Source organism: Melospiza melodia, chromosome 2 (assembly GCF_035770615.1).
Source record: "Melospiza melodia melodia isolate bMelMel2 chromosome 2, bMelMel2.pri, whole genome shotgun sequence".
Lineage (NCBI taxonomy): Eukaryota > Metazoa > Chordata > Aves > Passeriformes > Passerellidae > Melospiza > Melospiza melodia.
In genome coordinates this window covers 439,396-459,524 of record NC_086195.1, presented here as the reverse complement: position 1 = coordinate 459,524, position 20,129 = coordinate 439,396, and the positions used below count along the sequence as shown (strand labels likewise).

Sequence of the window (20,129 nt, the reverse complement as noted above, 5' to 3'; positions counted from 1 at the left end):
ACTGGGGACTTTCTCTGCTCCAGCAATTTTGATAAGTGTGGGGATAAGGCCAAGATAAAAATAATTACATGTGATAGTCCCCTGGTTCACCTGCTCCTGACTAACCTTTGAATAAAAATTCTCTAAAAGATGCTGGGAGTTGCAGTCAGCACAGATTTGCTTCAGGTGTGATTTAGAAAGGGTGGAACACTCCTGAGTCCCTCTGAATGCAGCTCAGGAATGGTGGGGAGTTCAGCCCAGCAGGATGATGGATTGTGCTCCCACAGCATCACAAAGCTGTGATGAATGAGCTGCACATGCTGTTGCCTGGGACAGAAAGGAAGGGAACGTCCACAACAGCAGCAGGGAGTAATGACTGAGCAGAACTCAGGAGAGGAGGGTTGCTCTGTGGCAAAATGGGTAGGGAAATGCACTGGGAAAGTGTTAAAATATAGAAATCACAGCTGCGGGAGATGGCACCTGTCCGCCTGGAGCCCACCATGAAAACCCCAGACTGGTTTGGGTTGGAGGGACCCCAGATCCCACCCAGAGCCACCCCTGCCATGGCAGGGACACCTCCCACTGTCCCCAGTGCCCAGCCTGGCCTTGGGCACTGCCAGGGATGCAGGGGCAGCCCCAGCTGCTCTGGGCACCCTGTGCCAGGGCCTGCCCACCCTGCCAGGGAACAATTCCTCATTGCCAAGATCCCACCCAGCCCTGCCCTCTGGCACTGGCAGCCATTCCCTGGGTGCTGTCCCTGCAGGCCTTGTCCCCAGTCCCTCTGCAGCTCTGCTGGAGCCCTGCAGGGTTTGGGGACCCTGGGCTGTCCCAGCCCCAGCCTGGGGGTCACTGGTGAGTGAGCCTGCAGTCCCAGCCCAGCCCTCCCTGCCCAGCACAGACACACAGACACTGCACGGGAGCTGACAGACAGGTTTATTGGAGGGTTCATGGCAGGGCTCATTGCAGGGTTCATCAGAGGGTTCATCAGAGGGTTTGTCGGGGTCAGGGGCTCCTGCTCTCCCCAGGCTGCTCAGTGGTACTTGTGGGCCAGGGCGTGGGCCACCACACCCACGAGCTTCTGCCAGGCAGCCTGGCACACAGGGCTGAAATCCCTGCCCAGGTGGGACGCCAGGACGATGACCAGGATGTCCCCAAGGAGCTGAGGAGAGAGGGACAGCTGGGTCAGTGCTGCTGGGAGCTGCTGGTCAGCCAGAGAGAGCCCCGGCCCCAGCCCCTGCTCAGCCCCTGCCCAGCCCCAGCCCCAGAGCAGAGCCAGCAGCTCGGGCCGTCCCGGCTGGGGCTGACCTGCCAGTCCCACTGTCACCAAGGCTCTGCTGGCACTGGAACCCCCTCAGCAGCAGCAGCAGCTCCTCCTTTGTGTCTCCCTGGTGGTTTCTGTGCAGATTGTCCCCCTCCCCAGTCCCTGTCCCCCCCAGACCCCTCCTGCAGCCCACAGATTTCCTCCCCCAGCTTCTCCCTGAGGCGGAATTGCCCTCCTGAAGGGCTCCCACACCCTGCACATTCCTCCTCCTCCTCCTCTTCCTCCCCAGCGCTGGCTAGGGGCATGGCTCACTCCCTGCTCCCTGCCACAGCAGAGACCTCAGTCTTCCCACAGACAGCCCTGGGTTTTGGGAAAACAGTATTTGTTTCATTCAATAAAATAAAATATAAAATAAAATAAAATAAAATAAAATAAAATAAAATAAAATAAAATAAAATAAAATAAAATAAAATAAAATAAAATAAAATAAAATAAAATATAAAATAAAATAAAATTAAAAAAAATAAAATATAAAATAAAATAAATAACAGAAAGAAAGAACCTCAAACTAGTTTCCCATTTTTGGAATGCTGAAGCATTTGGATTTGACCTGAAACCCACCCTGAAAAACACGATATTTTTTTCCTTTTTTTCTTTAGACATAAAAGAAAAGAATGATCCTTTTTAAATTGGAAGTGTTGGAGGAGGAGGAGGGAGTGTGCCATGCCCCGTGCTGGGCAAGGCAGGACCCTGCTGCTTGGTTCTGCCTGTCTTGCTGTGGAACTTGGATTTCCTGAAATGCTCCGCTGAGCTTCCCTCTGCTCTGAGCCAGGTGATCCTGCACCTTCCCCTGGGGCTGTTCCCCACCAGATCTCCTCAGGTAACCATCCCTCCTGCAGGTAACACCAGCCAGCCTCCTCCAGGTGTTCCCTCCATACCTGCCCCTCCCTTGTGCTGTGCTGGCACTAAAAATGGGAGTTTTGAGGGAGAAAGTCACAGACAGCGTTGTAAAACCCTTGTACAAACCATGACCTCTCTCCGCAGGGATTGTTCCCCAGCAGCCCCAGGAATGTCCCTGGGCAGAGCAGCCAGGCCTGGCTGGGCCTGCAAGCACAGCTCACCCTGAAGTTCTCGGGGTCCACGTGCAGCTTGTCACAGTGCAGCTCGGACAGCTTGGAGTAGGTGCCCTTGAGGTTGTCCAGGTTCTTGATGGCCTCCCCGAAGGAGGTGAGCACCTTCTTGCCGTGGGCACGCACCTTGGGGTTGCCGACGATGGCCGTGGGGCTGGACAGGTTCCCGAAGTCAGAGAAGAACCTCTGGGTCCAGGGGTAGACGATCAGCAGCCTGGGGAGAGACGCGGGCAGGTGAGGCCGCCGGAGCCAGGGCTGCCCCGCGGCGCAGGGCCCCGAGCGGCTGCACCCACCTGGCCAGGGCCTCGGCGCCGCATTCCTCCACATTGACCTTGGCCCACACGCCGCTGATGAGCTGCTTCTCCTCGGCTGACCAGTGCACCATGGTGGCTGCAGGGGCACGCTGGGCTGAGCCGAGCCCAGCCTGGGCCCGGTTTTATGGCCTGGGCCAGCCCCGGGCCGGCCCCTGCAGCGGGGCCATTGGCTGGGACGGCCGCGGGTCCCCAACGGGGTCCCGTGCAGTGGTCACTCTGCACTGAGGTGTGGTCATTGAGGAGAGCCTGTGAGCCCCTTAACAGGCCAGGCCAGGACACAGGAGCTGCTTATCTCTCTCTGAGAGCCCTGGCTGCTGTTCACCACAGGCAGGGACATTGCACCCATCCCTGAGCAGGCACAGACCCCTCTGAGAGGTGCCTCTGGTTATCCTGAGCACCAGAGCTCTATCCCCTGTGAAGCTCTATCCCATCTCTGTGGGGCAGCTCCTTCCCCTTCCAGCGTGGCCATGCAGAGCAGGGGCTGCAGGAGCCCCAGCAGTGCTCCATCCCCACTGGCCACGGGCAGGGGCTCAGGGCTGGCTCCTGTCAGCTCATGTCCCAGCTCTCTACACACTGGGCTCTGCCTGGCATCAGTGAAATGCTGAATGCTCCAAATGCAGGCCCACGCAGAGGGGTTTGCCACCAGCAAACCCTGCAGGTCCTGCCCTGCCCAAGGGCTTGGGTGTCCTTGCACTGCCTGGAGCTCCGCTGGAGCTGCTCAGAGGATGCTCAGGCTCTGCTGCCAAATCTGCATTAACCCCAATATCCTTCTCCTGTAACACAACTTGACCTCTGATTTATTTGTGCCTTTCAGAGCAGGAGGAATTATAGTTGGACTTTGGAGTCCAAATTCTGAGCTGAACTTCAATGATCATGGTAGGTCCTTTCCAATTGGAGATATTCTAAGACAGAGTGTCAGAATGTTTGGGTTGGAAGGACCATGAGCTCAGCCATGCTGCCTGAGGCCCACCCAGACATTGTCCCCTCAGCTGTGCCAGGATAAGCTCCCTGCAGTGCTGTGGGGAGGAGCAGGGACCTAGCAGCATCACCCGTTCCTGCCTTCAGCCACATTCCTGAGGAGCACTGAAACAGCCTTGGAACACGGGTTTGCTGCTGCAGGTTCTGCTGTGGGCCCTAAAACCTGCACAGGCTCAGCTCAGGGATGTCCAGGTGGTGGGGGAGCCCCAGTTCCCCATGCCCCTTTCAGCCAGGCCAGGCTCTCCTGGGGGAGAGGTTTGGATTGCCCTGGCACACCCTGGAGCTGCCAGGCGTGCAGCCCCTCACCAGGAGCAGTGCCCCGGGGAGATTTCTGCTTCTGTTTTCTGCACAAAGCCCCAGGTAACACCATTCTTGCCAAAATCAGCCCAGGGTTTTGATGCCAAGGTGCCAGGGTCAGTGCACTGCTCTCCTGTTGTTTCCCAGAGGGTCTGGCTGGGCTGAGGAAGAGCTGCTGTGTCCTGCAGACTGGGGACGGTGGGTGAGGGCATGACCAGGCTGCAGCAGAGCTGCAGGGCTGACCAAGCTCCTCTCGCAAGTCAGCACTTCCTCCAGGGACCATCTCCTGCTCAGTGTCTTTTGCACTGAAAATATGGCAGGAAAAGCAATTAAAAGAAAGCAAATAACAAGGGAGCTCTCCAGCCTGACAATATCTTTCCCCTCCACTAGTTGTAGACTCTTTTGAGTGGAATAGGAATGAATAATCGTCATTAGATGTGCTTACATTTGCCTTTTCTCCAGACAATCCAGTCCCCAGAGCTGGGGCTGGACCACAATGGCAAGCGAAGCCGAGCTCAGCCTGGCACGGGCAGGAAGAGGGGACGGGCAGGGAAAAGGCTGCCAGGACTGCCCACCCTCCTGCAGCCCCTTATCAGCCCCGCAGGAGCTGGGTGCTGCCAGTGCTGCTCTGGGCACCGCCCAAGGGGTGCTGGCACCCACAGGCACGCTCTGGCACCATGGAATGGGAGCAGGGAAAGCAGCAAGGGGAGAGGGCACCCCACAGGATGTGTGTGCAGGGGGCACTCGGAGCAGGTGGGAAGGGAGGTGGCAGTGAGGCCACAGGGCAGCAGCACTGAGGGCTGCTTCATGGCTGCTGATGGGCTGCAGCTGATGGGCTGCTCCCGTGCTGCTGTGCCCCAGGGAATGCCAGAGCCTTGGGGTCTGCTCGGGCTGTGGGATCGTGGAATGATGGAATGGGTTGGGATAAAGGGACCTGAAATCCCACCCAGTGCCACCCCGGCCATGGCAGGGACACCTCCCACTGTCCCCAGTGTCCAGCCTGGCCTTGGGCACTGCCAGGGATGCAGGGGCAGCCCCAGCTGCTCTGGGCACCCTGTGCCAGGGCCTGCCCACCCTGCCAGGGAACAATTCCTCATGGCCAAGATCCCACCCAGCCCTGCCCTCAGGCACTGGCAGCCATTCCCTGTGTGCTGTCCCTGCAGGCCTTGTCCCCAGTCCCTCTGCAGCTCTGCTGTCCTTTTCCCCCCCCAGACACATTGCTTGCAGGAGGAGACCTGCTCATCCACACAGCTCCCTCCTTTCTGCCTGAAGCCCATGAACAATCACCTTCATGGGAAACCACTCATATCTGCCATGAAGCCTATGAAAAGTCATTAAATACTTGGGGCTTTGGTGACTCTGTGCCTGCCCAGTCTCCCTGCAGGAAGAAAAAACTTTGGAACTTGCTGTGAATCATCTTCTCTCCCTCTCAGTGTGTACCTTGCCAGCAGAACAAAATGCCTCTTTCTTTGGGTGTCGTGACTGAGAAAGGGCATTTGTGGGTCACAGGGCGCTTCTCACACCTTCCTGTGGGTCAGGGGCAGAGAGTGAGTGCCCAGTGGTGTGGGTGAGGCAGAGACAGAGCACAGTGCAACCTGGCTGCCACAAACCCTGCTTTGAATAGCTTTGCCCAGCATTTCTCCTTAGAAGTGGCGCATCCTTTGGGCCAAGCATCGCTTCTGCCTCGTCATGCTGTGTTCAGATGTGCCTCCCATGCCAAGAACAAACCCTACCCAAAGAGCCCTGCTCTGCAGACACCCAGACCCACCCAAAACTCCCATCCAGGAAATTAAGTCCCTGCTCTTGGCAGAATGGGCCCCCCCAATTGCAGAGTGGGCGGCGCAGGGTGGGAGGGATGTGAATAAACAAAGTCTGCTCAGGCCTTGATAGCAAAATGTTTATCTAAAACCTGCCCCCACCCAGCTGGCTGCTGGGCCTGTGTGACTCAGCTGATTTTGGGTAGGTTTTATGCCAGGGATGAGCCAGGCTAGATTAAAGTCTTCCATTTGTTTATCTTCCCCCTCGAAAAACATGAATCCTCTCAGTTTCCCTTGTCTGGGAGAGACATGCAGGTTTTATGGTAAAATTCTGAGCAGTTCTCTGTGCAAAGTCCCCGGTGTGACCCTGAGTGGCAGGACTCTATCAACCCCATATCTTCCCCCCCAAAAAACATGAATCCTCTCCATTTCCCTGCTCTAGGAGAGACATGCAGGTTTTACAGTAAAATTCTGAGCAGTTCTCTGTGCAAAGGCCCCAGTGTGACCCCGGGGGTGGCAGGACTTTATCTTCCCCCTCCAAAAAACATGAATCCTCTCAGTTTCCCTGCTCTAGGAGAGACATGCAGGTTTTACAGTAAAATTCTGAGCACGTCTCCGTGCAAAGCCCCCAGTGTGACCCCGGACTCCACCAACCCCACATCCCGCAAGCACAATTTCCAGAGGGCAATCCCACAGGCACCACCAGACCCAGCCAGAAGGAAGGCAGGGGTATTCTCTGCGCAGCCAGCCGTGCCCCCCAGCCCCGGCTGCCCCGAGGGACACACGAGCAGGCAGAGTTCACAGGATGAGCTTTATTTGGCTGTTAGAAGCGGTCGGGCAGCGGGTGCTGCGCGCTGCCGCGGCTCCTCAGTGGTACTTGCGGGCCAGGGCGTGGGCAACCACACGCACCAGCTTCTGCCAGGCAGCCTGGCACTCGGGAGTGAAGTCCTTGCCGAAGTGGGCGGCCAGGACGACGACCAGGATGTCACCCAGGAGCTGTGGGGACGAGAGCAGCCTCGGCTTAGCACAGCCCCACACAAGCACTCACACTGCCCCCAGGGAAACCTACAGGAAATCTGCAGACTTAAAAACCTCCCCCAGTTGGTCCTTTCTAACCTGCACCATAAACCTGCTCTGCTCTTGCTCTAAATCCTGCTACCGTAGCCAAAAATTCTCCAGAGTATTTTGGAGTAAATTTTTCTTTGTCCTTTCTGACTTCTCTCAAGCAGAAGACCCGGCTGAACTCCCAGCTCATCAGGAGACAGCACTTGGCCCCACAGAGCACAAACAAGGACGCAGAGGCATTTCTGTCAGCCCCAGCCCAGGGACAAATGGTGGGGCTAATTCCCCACTGAGACACTCCCAGCCAAAGAGGATCTCTGTGGATCCTCTTTGACTCCTGGCATCCAGCTGCCATCTCCTGCTCCTCACTCATCTCTCTGTTCTCCTCTGTGCCAAACTTTCCTCTTGCTCCTTCTCTCTTCCCCTTTGGCTCTTCCTGCTCAACAACTGCTCTCACTTTGTTCTCCCCCTCCATTCCCTCAGTGGAACCACATCCTCCCCTCCCCTGCCCCCTGCCCACAGCCCCTGTCACCTCCCCCCGGGCTGCACTGGCTCCCTTCCCTGCCTGTCCCTCTGCACCTCACCCCATGCCAGCCCAGCCGCTCTCCCTCTGGCACTGCCCTGCTGGGCAAACCCCTCTCGTGGTGGGGATCAGCCTGGGGGCACCCCCTGCGCTGGGGAGGGCAGTCAGGGCAGGACTCACCCTGAAGTTCTCGGGGTCCACGTGCAGCTTGTCGCAGTGCAGCTCGGACAGCGCCGAGAAGGTGTTCTTGATGCCATCCAGGTTCTTGACGGCCTCCCCGAAGGAGGTCAGCACCTTCTTGCCATGGGCCTGCACCTTGGGGTTGCCGACGATGGCGGTGGCACCGGACAGGTTCCCGAAGGAGGCAAAGAACCTCTGGGTCCAGGGGTAGACGATCAGCAGCCTGGGGAGAGACGGACAGACAGACAGGGTCACATCAGCGCTCCCACGGCTGGAGTTTTCCTCTGCAGGGGCAGGGGCAGTCTGGAGCTGCACCTACCTGGCCAGGGCCTCGCCGCCGCACTCGGCCACGTTGACCTTGCCCCAGAGGCCGGTGATGAGCTGCTTCTCCTCAGCTGTCCACTGCACCATGGTGTCGGCAGGAGGGCTGCGTGTCGCACGGAGGAACTCAGGCTCTGGCTCCCGGGGACTGCACGCTGGGGAGCCGCTGCCCGGCCCCGCTTTTATGGGCGCGCGGGGCCCCTCCTCTGCCCCCTGCACCCCGCCATTGGCTGCGCCCGGGGGCCCTGGCACGGGGAGGGGGCCCCGCATCGCCCAGAGCAGGGTGGGGCCCAGGGCAAGGTGCCCGGCCCAGCCCCGGCCTGCCCGCCTGGCCCGCCGCCCTCGCCGCCGCTGGTTCCCAGCCCTGCTCAGGGGCCGTTATCTCCCACAGAGCCCGGCACGGCCCGGGCACGTTCTGCTGCTGCTGCCCTCTGGGGAAGGTGCCAGCCCTGGTGCCCCGTGGGTGTGCCAGCCCCTGCAGCAGCAGATGCCAACCTGGGGCTCCTGGGTTCTCCCTCTGAATGCACCAGGTTCTCCCTCTCCCCTTCCTGCAGGACCTGTCAGGCTTTGGCCTCCCTTTGCTTTCCCTTCAGCTCTTTAGGAGTTTGATTGACTTCAGGATGACACTGCAAAACCACAGCAAGGCCTCACAGCCAAGGGGAGCTCCTGTCTCCAAGAGCCTCTTGGCAAAGGTCAGGCAGGGCTGGAAGGAGATGTTATAACCCAGGGCAAACCAGCTCCCTGTGGGCTCGCAGGGCATGAGGAGAGGTGGGAACACTGGGATTACTGGGATCCCACACAGCCCCCAAATCCCCGAGGCTGGCACAGCCCTGCCAGCCCATGCAGTGCCAGCTGTGCCCCATGGGCACCTTGTGCCCAGCCCAGAGCACTCAGTGCCACCTCCAGGGCACACCTGCAGGGATGGGCACTGCAAAGCTCCCTGGGCAGCCCCTGCCAAGGCCTGAGCACCCTTTCCAGGAAGAAAAAACATCTGCACAGATAAACATCTTCCTTTCCAGGAAGAAAAAGCATGTGCACAGATGTGAGCTGACAGTGCCTGGCGCAGGGGTTCAGCAGCCCGAGGATCAGTGGTGCCCTGAGAGCTGGGAGAGGCACCTGGGTCTCTGCTCTTCTGCTCCTGTGCCCAGCTGAGGGGGTGCAGGAGGCAGGCATGGAGCTCATGGGGCACGGGAATGCCCTGCTGGGGTCTGCATGACCTTGGAGCACAGCATTTGTGTTTGTTCCTGCTCACTGCAGGCAGCAGGGGCTGGGCAAAGGACCCTGGCCAGGCTGGGGGTGACACTGTTCCCTCTGCAGGCAGCGCTGGTGTTTCATGGAATCACAGAGCCCACACTGGGCTGGGCTGGAAAGGACCCAAAATCTCATCCAGTCCCATCCCCTGCCACAGGCAGGGACACCTTCCACTCTCCCAGGTTTTTTCCAAGTCCCATCCAACCAAGTGTTGAGGGTTGTGTCTGTTACCTTCTGCCTTTGTTAATCTAAGAATCTTGGGGTTTTAAAAAACCCCAAGCCAACAAAACCCCACATGCAGGAAGTTACAAGCCATGGCCCCAGTCTCCCTGACACTTCTCCCGCTGCACATTTCTGTACAGTTCTACTCCACTCACTCTGTGAAAGTTTTCAAACATTAAACCGAGCAATGTCACTTGATGTCTCCAAAAAGTGCCAGAGTGTTCCTGTTTGTATTTTCTGTTGTTTTTTTGGGTTTTGTCCTGAACACCCCCCTGGGATCTCCTTCTGAGACAAGTTACACTTGCATGAAGAAGTCATGGCTCAGTTATCCCATTTGTGAGCATTGGCTCCCCCGGCCCCTGTCCTTCCCTCCCCGTTCCCACAAAGAAGCAGACATCTGCTGTTGGCTGGAGCAGCTGGTGTTTATTGGGTGCTTAGAGCCCAGCAGAACCCGAGGAGATTCCCCAGGAGCATCTCCAGGCAGGGAGGCTCCTCAGTGGTACTCGTGGGCCAGGGCGTGGGCCACCACACGCACCAGCTTCTGCCAGGCAGCCTGGCACTCGGGGGTGAAGTCCTTGCCAAAGTGTCCGGCCAGCACCACGATGAGGATGTCACCCAGGAGCTGCAGGGAGGGAGCAGAGCTGTCACTGATGCTGCCCCCAGACCCTCCCCAGCAGGAGCTGTCAGTGGTGCTGCCCCCAGAGCCCTCCCCAGTGCTCCCTCTGCTCTCTGGGCAGCTCACAGCACAGCAAGGAGCAGATTGTCCTGGCCCCATCCATGCACCAGGCTCTCAGCACAGCTCAGGCTCTGGCCAAGAGGGACCCCTGACTGTGCTGGAGCCTCCCCCAGCACCTTCCTGTGCCGGCTCTGCAGGGTGCTCCCTCCCTGGCTTCACGCTTTCCTTTCCCATCCCTCCCACCCTGGCTGTCCCTGGGCTCAGAACCCTCCTGCCAGAGCGGCTGTGCTTTTTTTCCCTTCTGGTTTACCCACTGCCTCACAGCCAAGCCCAGCTCTTCCCTCTGAACCTCACCTCAGCTCCTTCCCTCTGGCTGCTCCAGGGTGTTTCTTCTGAGCAGGGCACACTGCTCTGTGCATTTCTGCCTCCCCTCGCAGACCCCAGCCCCAGAGCTCCTCTCTGCTCCCCCCAGATATGACTCTCCTTTCCCCTCCTCTGCCCTACCCTCCACAGGCAGCCCCAGGGTTTCTCTCGAGGTCTCAGGGACTGTCAGACCCCTCTGAGCCCAGCCCTCTGCCCAGCCGAGGCTGGAGCTGAGATGGCTCACCCTGAAGTTCTCGGGGTCCACGTGCAGCTTGTCGCAGTGCAGTTTGCTCAGGGGAGCAAAGCACTTCTTGATGCCATCCAGGTTCTTGATGGCCTCCCCGAAGGAGGTCAGCACCTTCTTGCCATGGGCACGGACCATGGGGTTGCCAGTGACAGCAGTGGCGCTGGACAGGTTCCCGAAGGAGGCAAAGAACCTCTGGGTCCAGGGGTAGACGATCAGCAGCCTGGGGAGAGGTGGAGGGACACAGACAGACACAGAAGCGTTGATATTCCAGTGACAGGAGTGATTCTCTGCAGGAGCAGGGGCAGGAGTGACTCCAGCAGTGTTTCCCTGCAGGGGCAGGTCAGGAGCTGCACTTACCTGGCCAGGGCCTCGGCGCCGCACTCGGCGACATTGATCTTGCCCCAGAGGCCGGTGATGAGCTGCTTCTCCTCAGCTGTCCAGTTCACCATGGTGCTGGCAGAAGGTTGTCCGAGCTTCCCTGAACAATGCCGAGGACGTGGCTGCCGAGGCTGCCCCGGGGATTTTTATACACGGCTCAGGCTAATCTCAGTCCCCGAAGGCACTGCTTGGGGCTGGGGAGGGAGCGGGGCTGCACGAGGGGAGACAGTGGCTTTGGCAGCTGTCCAGGGGGGAGAGAGGCCCTGTCCCCCCTTTGTCTGTGCGGGGACAAGCATCACCTCAGCCCCGAGCGCAGGGGGAGCTGCCGGCCCGCTGGGGGCTCAGGGCTGCGTCCCTGCTGGGGAGCATCATCCCCTCTGCCCAGAGATCCTTCACGGTGCTTTGCACATGGAATCATGGAATCCCACACCAGTCTGGGCTGGGGGGCTCCTTAAAGCCCATGGAGTGCCACCCTTGCCATGGCAGGGACACCTTCCACTGTCCCAGGCTGCTCCAGCCCAGCCCTGGGCACTGCCAGGGCAGCCACAGCTTCCCCGGGCACCCAGAGCCTCAGGGCACTCACCAGCTAAAAACATGAGTTCAAACTCCCTGAGAAAGAATTCCAAGGGCTTTTTAATTTGAGGATTGTGGAGCATGGAGAAATCTGAAGGAAGTGTGCTGTGCTGGGCTGGCCCGGGGGCTGTTTGCAGCAGTGACCACTGGTCCCAGCACCGTGCACCATGAGGCACTGAGGGGCTGAATCACCTGTCCCTGAGTGAGGCACACACAGCCCCAGGGGCCTGCCCGGATGGCAGGGTGGGTGAGCCTGGTCAGGACTGCACCAGCTCTCAGCAGGCCTGCAGAGACCTGGCAAGGACCAAAGGCAAGCACAGCCCGGACAGTGCCAGCCTTGGGCTCGCCCTGGTGCTGTGTTCAATTTTAATAGAAAGAGTTAATTCTCAGTATGCTTGAAAATCCCCTGCTCTCTGCCTTGGGGGCAGCAGCCTGGCAGGGAGATTTGGGAGCTCACGGAGCTCTCTGGGACACAGGCTGGGAGGGGAAATGTTCATCTCAATGTTCTGAGCAGGGGCAATTTCTGTAGCTCTGTTTGAGTCTGCAGAGTCAAAGGGAGGAGATCTCCTTCCCCCAGTGCAAGCCCAGCAGCAGCTGACAGCTCATGCCCAGCTGGTGCCCAGACGGAAAAGCAGGCCCTGCCCTCAGCCTGGGGTGGATTTCACTGTGCTCAGGACCCTTCCCTCCTGCATCCTTCCAGGGCTGTTCCCTTTGCTGTGGATGGAAGATCTCTAAACTCCTGGAATCACAGGATCATGGAATGGTTAAGGTTGGAAGGGATCTTCAGGATATCATTCCACCCCCTTCTACTGGACCAGGTCCTGGCCACACACTTGCCCCCTTCCATGGACAAGGACCTTCCCTTTGGAGACAAACCATCCCAACGAGGGCCACAGGCAGCTGCAGTGAGGGCCCTCCTGCCCCAAGCAGAGTTCCTTGGTCCCTGATTGCAGCAGTGTCCCTGCCAAGCTTTACAGAGACCTTATCAGCACAGCAGCATCCGTGCCCAGGCTCTGCTCTGGAGCCAGGCCAGGCTCCATGCTCCTCCAGAGAGTGCAGGGCCTTGTGTCTTATCCAGCAGGGACTGAGGGTGTCTTTGTTCCTATTTTAAAATCCCAGGATTGTTCCAGGCCAGGCTGGATGGGGCTTGGAGCAGCTGCTCTGGGAGAATGTGTCCCTGCCAGTGCAGGCAGCTGGAACTGGGGGATTATCCAGCCCAAACCATTCCTGGATTCCTTGAATCCGTGGCTTTGGGTCTGTCTGTGGGATGTTCAAGAAGTCTCATCCAGACCTCTGAATTCTTCCAGTTACAGACTGATACTGGTCCATTGATCCGGGAAGGCTGGAGAGGGACTTCTTACATGGGGAGGCAGAAACAGGACAAGGGGGAATGGCTTCCACTGCCTGTAGGCAGAGATGGGAGATTGGGAATGAGGAATTGTTCCCTGGCAGGGTGGGCAGGCCCTGGCACAGGGTGCCCAGAGCAGCTGGGGCTGCCCCTGCATCCCTGGCAGTGCCCAAGGCCAGGCTGGACTCTGGGGACAGTGGGAGGTGTCCCTGCCATGGCAGGGGTGGACCTTGCCTGCCTGGCTGTGCAGGGTAGAGGGGTGAATGCACAGCCCTGCTCTACCAGGAGAAAGGCTGAATATTGATTCCTAAATCATGCAAAACACATCTTTCATCCTCCTAAAACACCAGGATGTCTCTCCTTGTTACTTTGTACACTGTTCCTGGAAAAACATTGTTGAAACTGAGATGCTTACATAGAATCTTTTTATTCCAGGGAAAATATGTGCTTCATTAAGTCAAAATGAGTAAAAAAAGGCTCTAACCCATCTGTGTGAGAGCTGCCCTCATCCCCTGCTCTTGGGATCTTACACATTTCAGATACCAAACTCTGACCAAGATGCACCAGTCCTGCACCATCACTGATGCAGAAATGCTTTTGATCAACCTAACACATCAGTAGCAAACTGTGGAGGGGTAAATTCCTGCCTAATCAGTGAACCTCTATGAATTTATATGCTTGCAGGTATCCCAGGAGGAGAGGCCCAGGGCCCACAGGCAGCCACAGAGACACAGGACACAAAGAACTCCAGAAAATGAGGTTTTTATTGCCCGTTACAGACACAGGTGCCTCCCGAGGCCTCAGTGGTACTTGCGGGCCAGGGCGTGGGCCACCAGCCCCACCAGCTTCTGCCACGTGGCCTGGCAGGCAGGGGTGAAGTCCTTGGTGAAGTGGGCGGCCAGGACGATGACCAGGATGTCACCCAGCAGCTGCAGGGGAAGGCAAGAGGGAAATGAGGTCAGCAGAGTGCTGGGCAGCCCTGGCCCTGCACAGCACCGGGACCAGGGAGCTCAGCTGCCCCGTGGGTGCTGGGGCCGGGGCCCAGGGAGGCTCTGCCAGCTGCAGCACAAGAGCCCAGTGCTGGCCGTGGGCATGAGTGCCCGCCTGCTCCAGCTCTGCCTCCTCACACATTCTCCAGCCACTAGACATTGTTCTGCCTTTCCTCCTTCTGCTGTGAAACCCCACACCCACTTCAGCTGAGGGTCAGTGCCAGGCCCACCTTCTACATCCCCAGAGCCAGGCTTAAACAGGGGCTGGAGCAGAGGCCAACATCGTGCTCCTTTCCTCCAGCCATGCCTGCCCGAGCCCCCAGGCTTTCAGAGAATCCCCCTGTGTGTGTCACCACATTTGTCCTTGCAGCCCAGAGCCCAGTATTACCCTGCACTATGGAATTCCCAGCCTTGCCCTGTCCCCAGCTCCCACTCCCGGAAGCCAGGTCCTGGTTGGTAACTAAAACACAAGTGAGCGATGCCTGTTGGATACCCCCAGGCACTGAGGGGCTCTGAGGAAGGAGGGACAGAGAGCAAAGCTCCAAGCACAGCTCACCCTGAAGTTCTCGGGGTCCACGTGCAGCTTGTCACAGTGCAGCTCGGACAGCTTGGAGTAGGTGCCCTTGAGGTTGTCCAGGTTCTTGATGGCCTCCCCGAAGGAGGTGAGCACCTTCTTGCCGTGGGCACGCACCTTGGGGTTGCCGACGATGGCCGTGGGGCTGGACAGGTTCCCGAAGTCAGAGAAGAACCTCTGGGTCCAGGGGTAGACGATCAGCAGCCTGGGGAGAGACGCGGGCAGGTGAGGCCGCCGGAGCCAGGGCTGCCCCGCGGCGCAGGGCCCCGAGCGGCTGCACCCACCTGGCCAGGGCCTCGGCGCCGCATTCCTCCACATTGACCTTGGCCCACACGCCGCTGATGAGCTGCTTCTCCTCGGCTGACCAGTGCACCATGGTGGCTGCAGGGGCACGCTGGGCTGAGCCGAGCCCAGCCTGGGCCCGGTTTTATGGCCTGGGCCAGCCCCGGGCCGGCCCCTGCAGCGGGGCCATTGGCTGGGACGGCCGCGGGTCCCCAACGGGGTCCCGTGCAGTGGTCACTCTGCACTGAGGTGTGGTCATTGAGGAGAGCCTGTGAGCCCCTTAACAGGCCAGGCCAGGACACAGGAGCTGCTTATCTCTCTCTGAGAGCCCTGGCTGCTGTTCACCACAGGCAGGGACATTGCACCCATCCCTGAGCAGGCACAGACCCCTCTGAGAGGTGCTTTAGAATCACAGAATTCTCTGCCTTGGAAACCACTTTACAGCTCTTTAAAGCACTTTAAAGCTCTTGTTCTGCCCCTTCCCATGGCAAGAACACCTTCCACTATCCCAGATGATCCAAGCCCTGTCTGGCCTTGCACACTTGCAGGGATGGTGCTGGTAAACCAGAGGTCACCATGCTCTGACTGCTCCAGCTTCACCTTCATGCCATGGAATCATAGAAACATTGGACTATCCTGAGCTGGAAGGGACAGAACCCCAGGATCCCTGGGGGTGGAAAAGCCCTCCCAGCTCCAGGTTTCCAGGAATAGCTGTGTGGGATGCCAGGCTGGCTGCACTGTGAACAGGCTCCTCTGCTGTGCCCAGTGTGAGCCCTTCGGGGGTCTCTCCCTGCTGGGAGTGAAAGGCCTTGCACAAGGACAGCAGGACCCTGCCCTGTCACAGCCCCAGCAGCAGCATCCATTTCCACCAGGTCCAGCTCTGCCTGCAGGCTTTTGGCTGACTCTGGCTGACACCTGCACAGGTGTTTTCCTGGTCTCCAGGCCTCCAGTGAGGCTGTGCCCTGTGCTCAGCAAGGCACAGCCAGGATGCTGGAGCAGTCAGGCATCCAGACACATCCCGGACATGGAATTGTTCCAGGCCAGGCTGGATGGGGCTTGGAGCAGCTGCTCTGGGAGAATGTGTCCCTGCCAGTGCAGGCAGCTGGAACTGGGGGATTATCCAGCCCAAACCATTCCTGGATTCCTTGAATCTGTGCCTTTGAGTCTGTCTGTGGGATGTTCAAGTCTCATCCAGACCTCTGAATTCTTCCAGTTACAGACTGATACTGGTCCATTGATCTGGGAAGGCTGGAGAGGGACTTCTTACATGGGGAGGCAGAAACAGGACGAGGGGGAATGGCTTCCACTGCCTGTAGGCAGAGATGGGAGATTGGGAATGAGGAATTGTTCCCTGTCAGGGTGGGCAGGCCCTGGCACAGGGTGCCCAGAGCAGCTGGGGCTGCCCCTGCATCCCTGGCAGTGCCCAGGGAGCAGCCTGGCACAGTGGGAGGTGTCCCTGCCATGGCAGGGGTGGCACTGGTGAGGTTTAAGGTCCCTCCCCAGCTGCACCAGTCTGGCATTGTATGATCTCACTGCAGACACAGTGGCACGAGCCCATCTCCGTGATCCCCTTGGGCCATTCACATCTGCAGGCACATTTAACTTCTCACCATAGGGTTCTATGAGACATTATTAGTTTTTTCCATTTCTGGGCCATGGGAGAGGCGCTTCCAGCAGCCCCAGGCAGGCTCTGATAGCCCGGGCAGTGGGGCTGTGTGGGGCAGATAAAGGTATCAGCAGGGCCTGGTGCTGCCTGGGCTCCTCACCTGCACAGCAGACACACGGCACACCCCTGCTTCTCAGCACATCTGGGCGCTCCAGAAGGTGACAAATTCACCCTGCAGAGCTACAAGGAGTGTGATGGAATAGAGCAGCCCTGAATTCCCAGGCAGGCATTCCCATCGAGGCAGCAGCTGCTTGCCCAGCTGGGGATGATAATAAACGGCCTCAGTGGCCTCTGCATTTATTACCTCTCTGCAGCCTGAATTGCCTGGCATTGAAATTAAAACCCAGCCTGCATCTGGAGCTGTTCTTAGCAATGCACTCCCCTCTGATAGGAGATTCATTTTCGGCTCTGCAAGGCCAAGCTTGAAAAGGGAAAAGATAATGATGCTTTTCTGCTGCATCTGAACCAGCATCAGGGAAACGCTCAGGGAGGGGCAGCAGGAGGGTGAGCCTGGGACAGGCAGCACAACATCGAGCACAGAGGCTGGAGGGGAGTGGTGACTGCAGCATTAATAGTATTTTTAAAGTGTGGTTAATAAATGGTTAACAAATGCTGGGTTTCTGAAGCCTGTTGAAACAGGCAGTGACATGGCTCGTGGTGAGAAGCCTGCAGTCCTGGACCCACACTGTGACCCATCAGGGCCTGGTTTTACTGGTGCTTTTACTGTTTACTGGTGTTTTACTGGGAGCAAGATGACTTTTCATGGATGGGTAATGATGGCCACAAAGAGCTGAGGAGGAAGGAGTAAGGCAGAGGAAACAGGAGGAAGAGAGGCAGAAGTAATTTGCATTCAGACAGGCCCACTCCATGCTGCTGTCCTGTACTGATCCCTCTAATGGTCGGTTTTATCCTCACAGCAGCTCCTTAACCTCTAAATCCTTCAGGTGGGCACAACAGCAAAGGAATAACAGCAGGTGAATCAGCCTCTTAATCGGATTAGGGTCTTGTCCCTGTGCCTGGGGACTGTCTGTTGTGGCAGTGGCCTTTTGCAGCCACTCTGTAAATTTACACCTCAGCTCCAGCCCCTCCTGCCCCACAGGCCCCACTGGTCCATTTGGCTGTGGACAGTCTGGGCTGGCGTGGAGGGCAGAGGTGATTTCCCACCACACTCTGCTGCAGGCACCCAGGAAGGGAGCTCAGGGCGGCAGGGGGTGTCAGGAATCCCTGGAAAACTGCAGAGGGACCGGGGACAAGGCCTGCAGGGACAGCACCCAGGGAATGGCTGCCAGTGCCAGAGGGCAGGGCTGGGTGGGATCTTGGCAATGAGGAATTGTTCCCTGGCAGGGTGGGCAGGCCCTGGCACAGAGAAGCAGAACAAAGCCAGCTGCTCCCAGATTTTATGGAAAGGGGCAGAGAAGGTGCCCTAAGCCCATTCAGGATGGGGTCAGTGATGAATGCTGGGAAATGCAGAATTAGTGCATCTGAATCAGCACAATTTGAACAACTTCCCCTGGCTGGGACTGGTTGTTGCCTGAACATGGTGGAAAAGACTTTCTGGAAATGCAGTTTTTTCCTTAGAAGGGAGAGAGACACTGGGACACACCAGAGGCAGCACAGGTGTGGGGACCCCAGGCAGGCTGGAATTGTAGAGCAGGCTGGAACTGTAGTGCTATCCCCACCAAGGGACTCTGCTCTCAGCACAAGGACATTCCTGTTTGTTTCTCTGCTGTAACAACCAGGGAAAATGCAGCGGAGGTTAAATGATATCCTCTCTGCCCCTAACAAAGTCCTCTCATTTCAGAATCCAGATTTAACCCTTTTAGGCCTGACTCCAAGAGGTGTGGAGCAGCCCTTGCTCTGACTGCTCCAGTTTGACCTTCATGCCATGTAATCATAGAAACATGGAATATCCTGAGCTGAAAGGGACAGAATCCCAGGAAAATCCCATGGAGTGCCAGCTGTGCCCCATGGGCACCTTGTCCCCAGCCCAGAGCACTCAGTGCCACCTCCAGGGCACACCTGCAGGGATGGGCACTGCAAAGCTCCCCGGGCAGCCCCTGCCAAGGCCTGAGCTCCCTTTCCATGGGCAAATTCCTCCTGAAAAAGGACCTACATAGATCATTGTGTCCAGCTTCGGGCCCTGCACAGGACCACCCCAGGAATCCCAACACATGCCTCACTTCTCATATAAAGATGTTTTAATTGGCTTGGAGCTTTTCATGGTATTGCTTTAATTTTATAGGAGATCTCGTGGGTCTGGAATGTGGGTCCTGGGTGACACTGCTGAGGCTGGATGCAGCAGAAATGCCCAGGAACCTCTGGGCACAGCAGGAGACCTGTCCCAATCCTGTTTGTTTGTCCGTCCCTGTCCCTGTGTCCCTGCAAAGGGACCCACCAGGATGTGGCACTGCAGCCACCCCAGTGCCACGGGCTGGAGGCTCCAGAGCTGCTCCAGAGGGTGGTGACAGGGTGAGGCCTAAGGGCCAGGATGGCTGAGGAAAAGCTAAATTTTAGTGAATCTGCTTCCCAGTTATCCCTCAGCACAAGAACTCGGCAAAACCACCCAGAAAGGGGCAAAAGCCAGATTTTCATTGCAGACAGGCTCCAGCAGGATGGCTCGCTGAGGGCAGAGCTTTCCTGGAGGATTTGCTCTGCCCCAGCCCTGGCTGGGCTCCATCCCAGCACAGAAGGGACCTGGGCTGGAGGGGACACTGAGGGAGAGACACTGAGGGGACACTAAGGGGAACATTGAGGGGAGATTGAGGGGACACTGAGGGGAGATTGAGGGGACATTGAGGGGGACACTGAGGAGAGATTGAGGGGACACTGAGGGGATACTGAGGGCGTACTGAGGGGAGATTGAGGGGGTACTGAGGGGATACTGAGGGGGCACTGAGGGGGCACTGAGGGGAGATTGAGGGGACACTGAGGGGGACACTGAGGGGACACTGAGGGAGGGACACTGAGGGGAGATTAAGTGGACACTGAGGGGGACACTGAGGAGAGATTGAGGGGACACTGAGGGGATACTGAGGGCGTACTGAGGGGAGATTGAGGGGACACTGAGGGGGTACTGAGGGGACACTAAGGGGACATTGAGAGGGAACATTGAGTGGGACACTGAGGGGACACTGAGAGAGCACTGAGGGGACACTGAGGGAGGGACACTGAGGGGAGATTGAGGGGACACTGAGGCGATACTGAGGGCATACTGAGGGGAGATTGAGGGGACACTGAGGGGGCACTGAGGGGATACTGAGGGGGCACTGAGGGGACATTGAGGGGGACACTGAGGGGAGATTGAGGGAACCACCATGGAGCTGTCCTGGCCCCGGGGCTCAGGCTGCTGGTCCATCCGGGCCCATCAGCCGGGACCCCCGCCCTGGCCGGCCCCCGAGGCTCCCCTCTATCGGCCCGGGCAGCCCAGAGCCCCTCCCCGGGGCCGGCCCCGATAGCCCCGGGCTGCAGCCCCAGATAAGCCCGGCCCAGGCAGCTCCGGCTGTTTGGGGCCGGCAGGGTCAGCATGGGGGCTGGACAGACGGATGGACAGATTTCCATCCACACAGGATGCGGTTCTGATGTGGAATCATGCAGTGCTTGGGGCTGGAGGGACCCCAAATCCCACCCAGTGCCACCCCTGCCATGGCAGGGACACCTCCCACTGTCCCCAGCGCCCAGCCTGGCCTTGGGCACTGCCAGGGATGCAGGGGCAGCCCCAGCTGCTCTGGGCACCCTGTGCCAGGGCCTGCCCACCCTGC

The 20,129-nt window shown here is 58.3% G+C and overlaps 4 protein-coding genes across 5 annotated transcripts; all 4 read right to left on the bottom strand.

The window, feature by feature from the left end:
- Window positions 1-894: 894 nt before the first annotated feature.
- On the bottom strand, window positions 895-4,942 carry LOC134431778 (hemoglobin subunit epsilon-like). 2 transcript variants are annotated; one of them, XM_063179964.1, is made up of 3 exons: window positions 2,664-4,942; window positions 2,267-2,584; window positions 895-1,138 (listed from the first exon to the last, which is right to left on the bottom strand). In XM_063179964.1, the coding sequence occupies exons 1-3, from the start codon at window positions 2,753-2,755 to the stop codon at window positions 982-984; spliced, it is 567 nt and encodes a 188-aa protein (XP_063036034.1). In that variant the 5' UTR covers window positions 2,756-4,942; the 3' UTR covers window positions 895-981. The 2 variants fall into 2 exon arrangements, with proteins under 2 accessions (XP_063036034.1, XP_063036043.1); XM_063179973.1 differs by having other exon boundaries at window positions 2,362-2,584.
- A 1,571-nt stretch (window positions 4,943-6,513) lies between these two features.
- Window positions 6,514-7,976, bottom strand: LOC134431771 (hemoglobin subunit beta). The gene is made up of 3 exons (XM_063179953.1): window positions 7,801-7,976; window positions 7,482-7,704; window positions 6,514-6,712 (listed from the first exon to the last, which is right to left on the bottom strand). Exons 1-3 carry the CDS (start codon window positions 7,890-7,892, stop codon window positions 6,584-6,586), a joined length of 444 nt encoding a protein of 147 aa, XP_063036023.1. The 5' UTR covers window positions 7,893-7,976; the 3' UTR covers window positions 6,514-6,583.
- Window positions 7,977-9,678: 1,702 nt separating this feature from the next.
- Window positions 9,679-11,072, bottom strand: LOC134431766 (hemoglobin subunit beta). Its single transcript, XM_063179938.1, has 3 exons — window positions 10,919-11,072; window positions 10,559-10,781; window positions 9,679-9,897 (listed from the first exon to the last, which is right to left on the bottom strand). Exons 1-3 carry the CDS (start codon window positions 11,008-11,010, stop codon window positions 9,769-9,771), a joined length of 444 nt encoding a protein of 147 aa, XP_063036008.1. The 5' UTR covers window positions 11,011-11,072; the 3' UTR covers window positions 9,679-9,768.
- A 2,534-nt stretch (window positions 11,073-13,606) lies between these two features.
- LOC134431761 (hemoglobin subunit rho) lies at window positions 13,607-14,849 on the bottom strand. Its single transcript, XM_063179926.1, has 3 exons — window positions 14,708-14,849; window positions 14,406-14,628; window positions 13,607-13,789 (listed from the first exon to the last, which is right to left on the bottom strand). The coding sequence occupies exons 1-3, from the start codon at window positions 14,797-14,799 to the stop codon at window positions 13,661-13,663; spliced, it is 444 nt and encodes a 147-aa protein (XP_063035996.1). The 5' UTR covers window positions 14,800-14,849; the 3' UTR covers window positions 13,607-13,660.
- Between the last annotated feature and the right edge of the window lie 5,280 nt (window positions 14,850-20,129).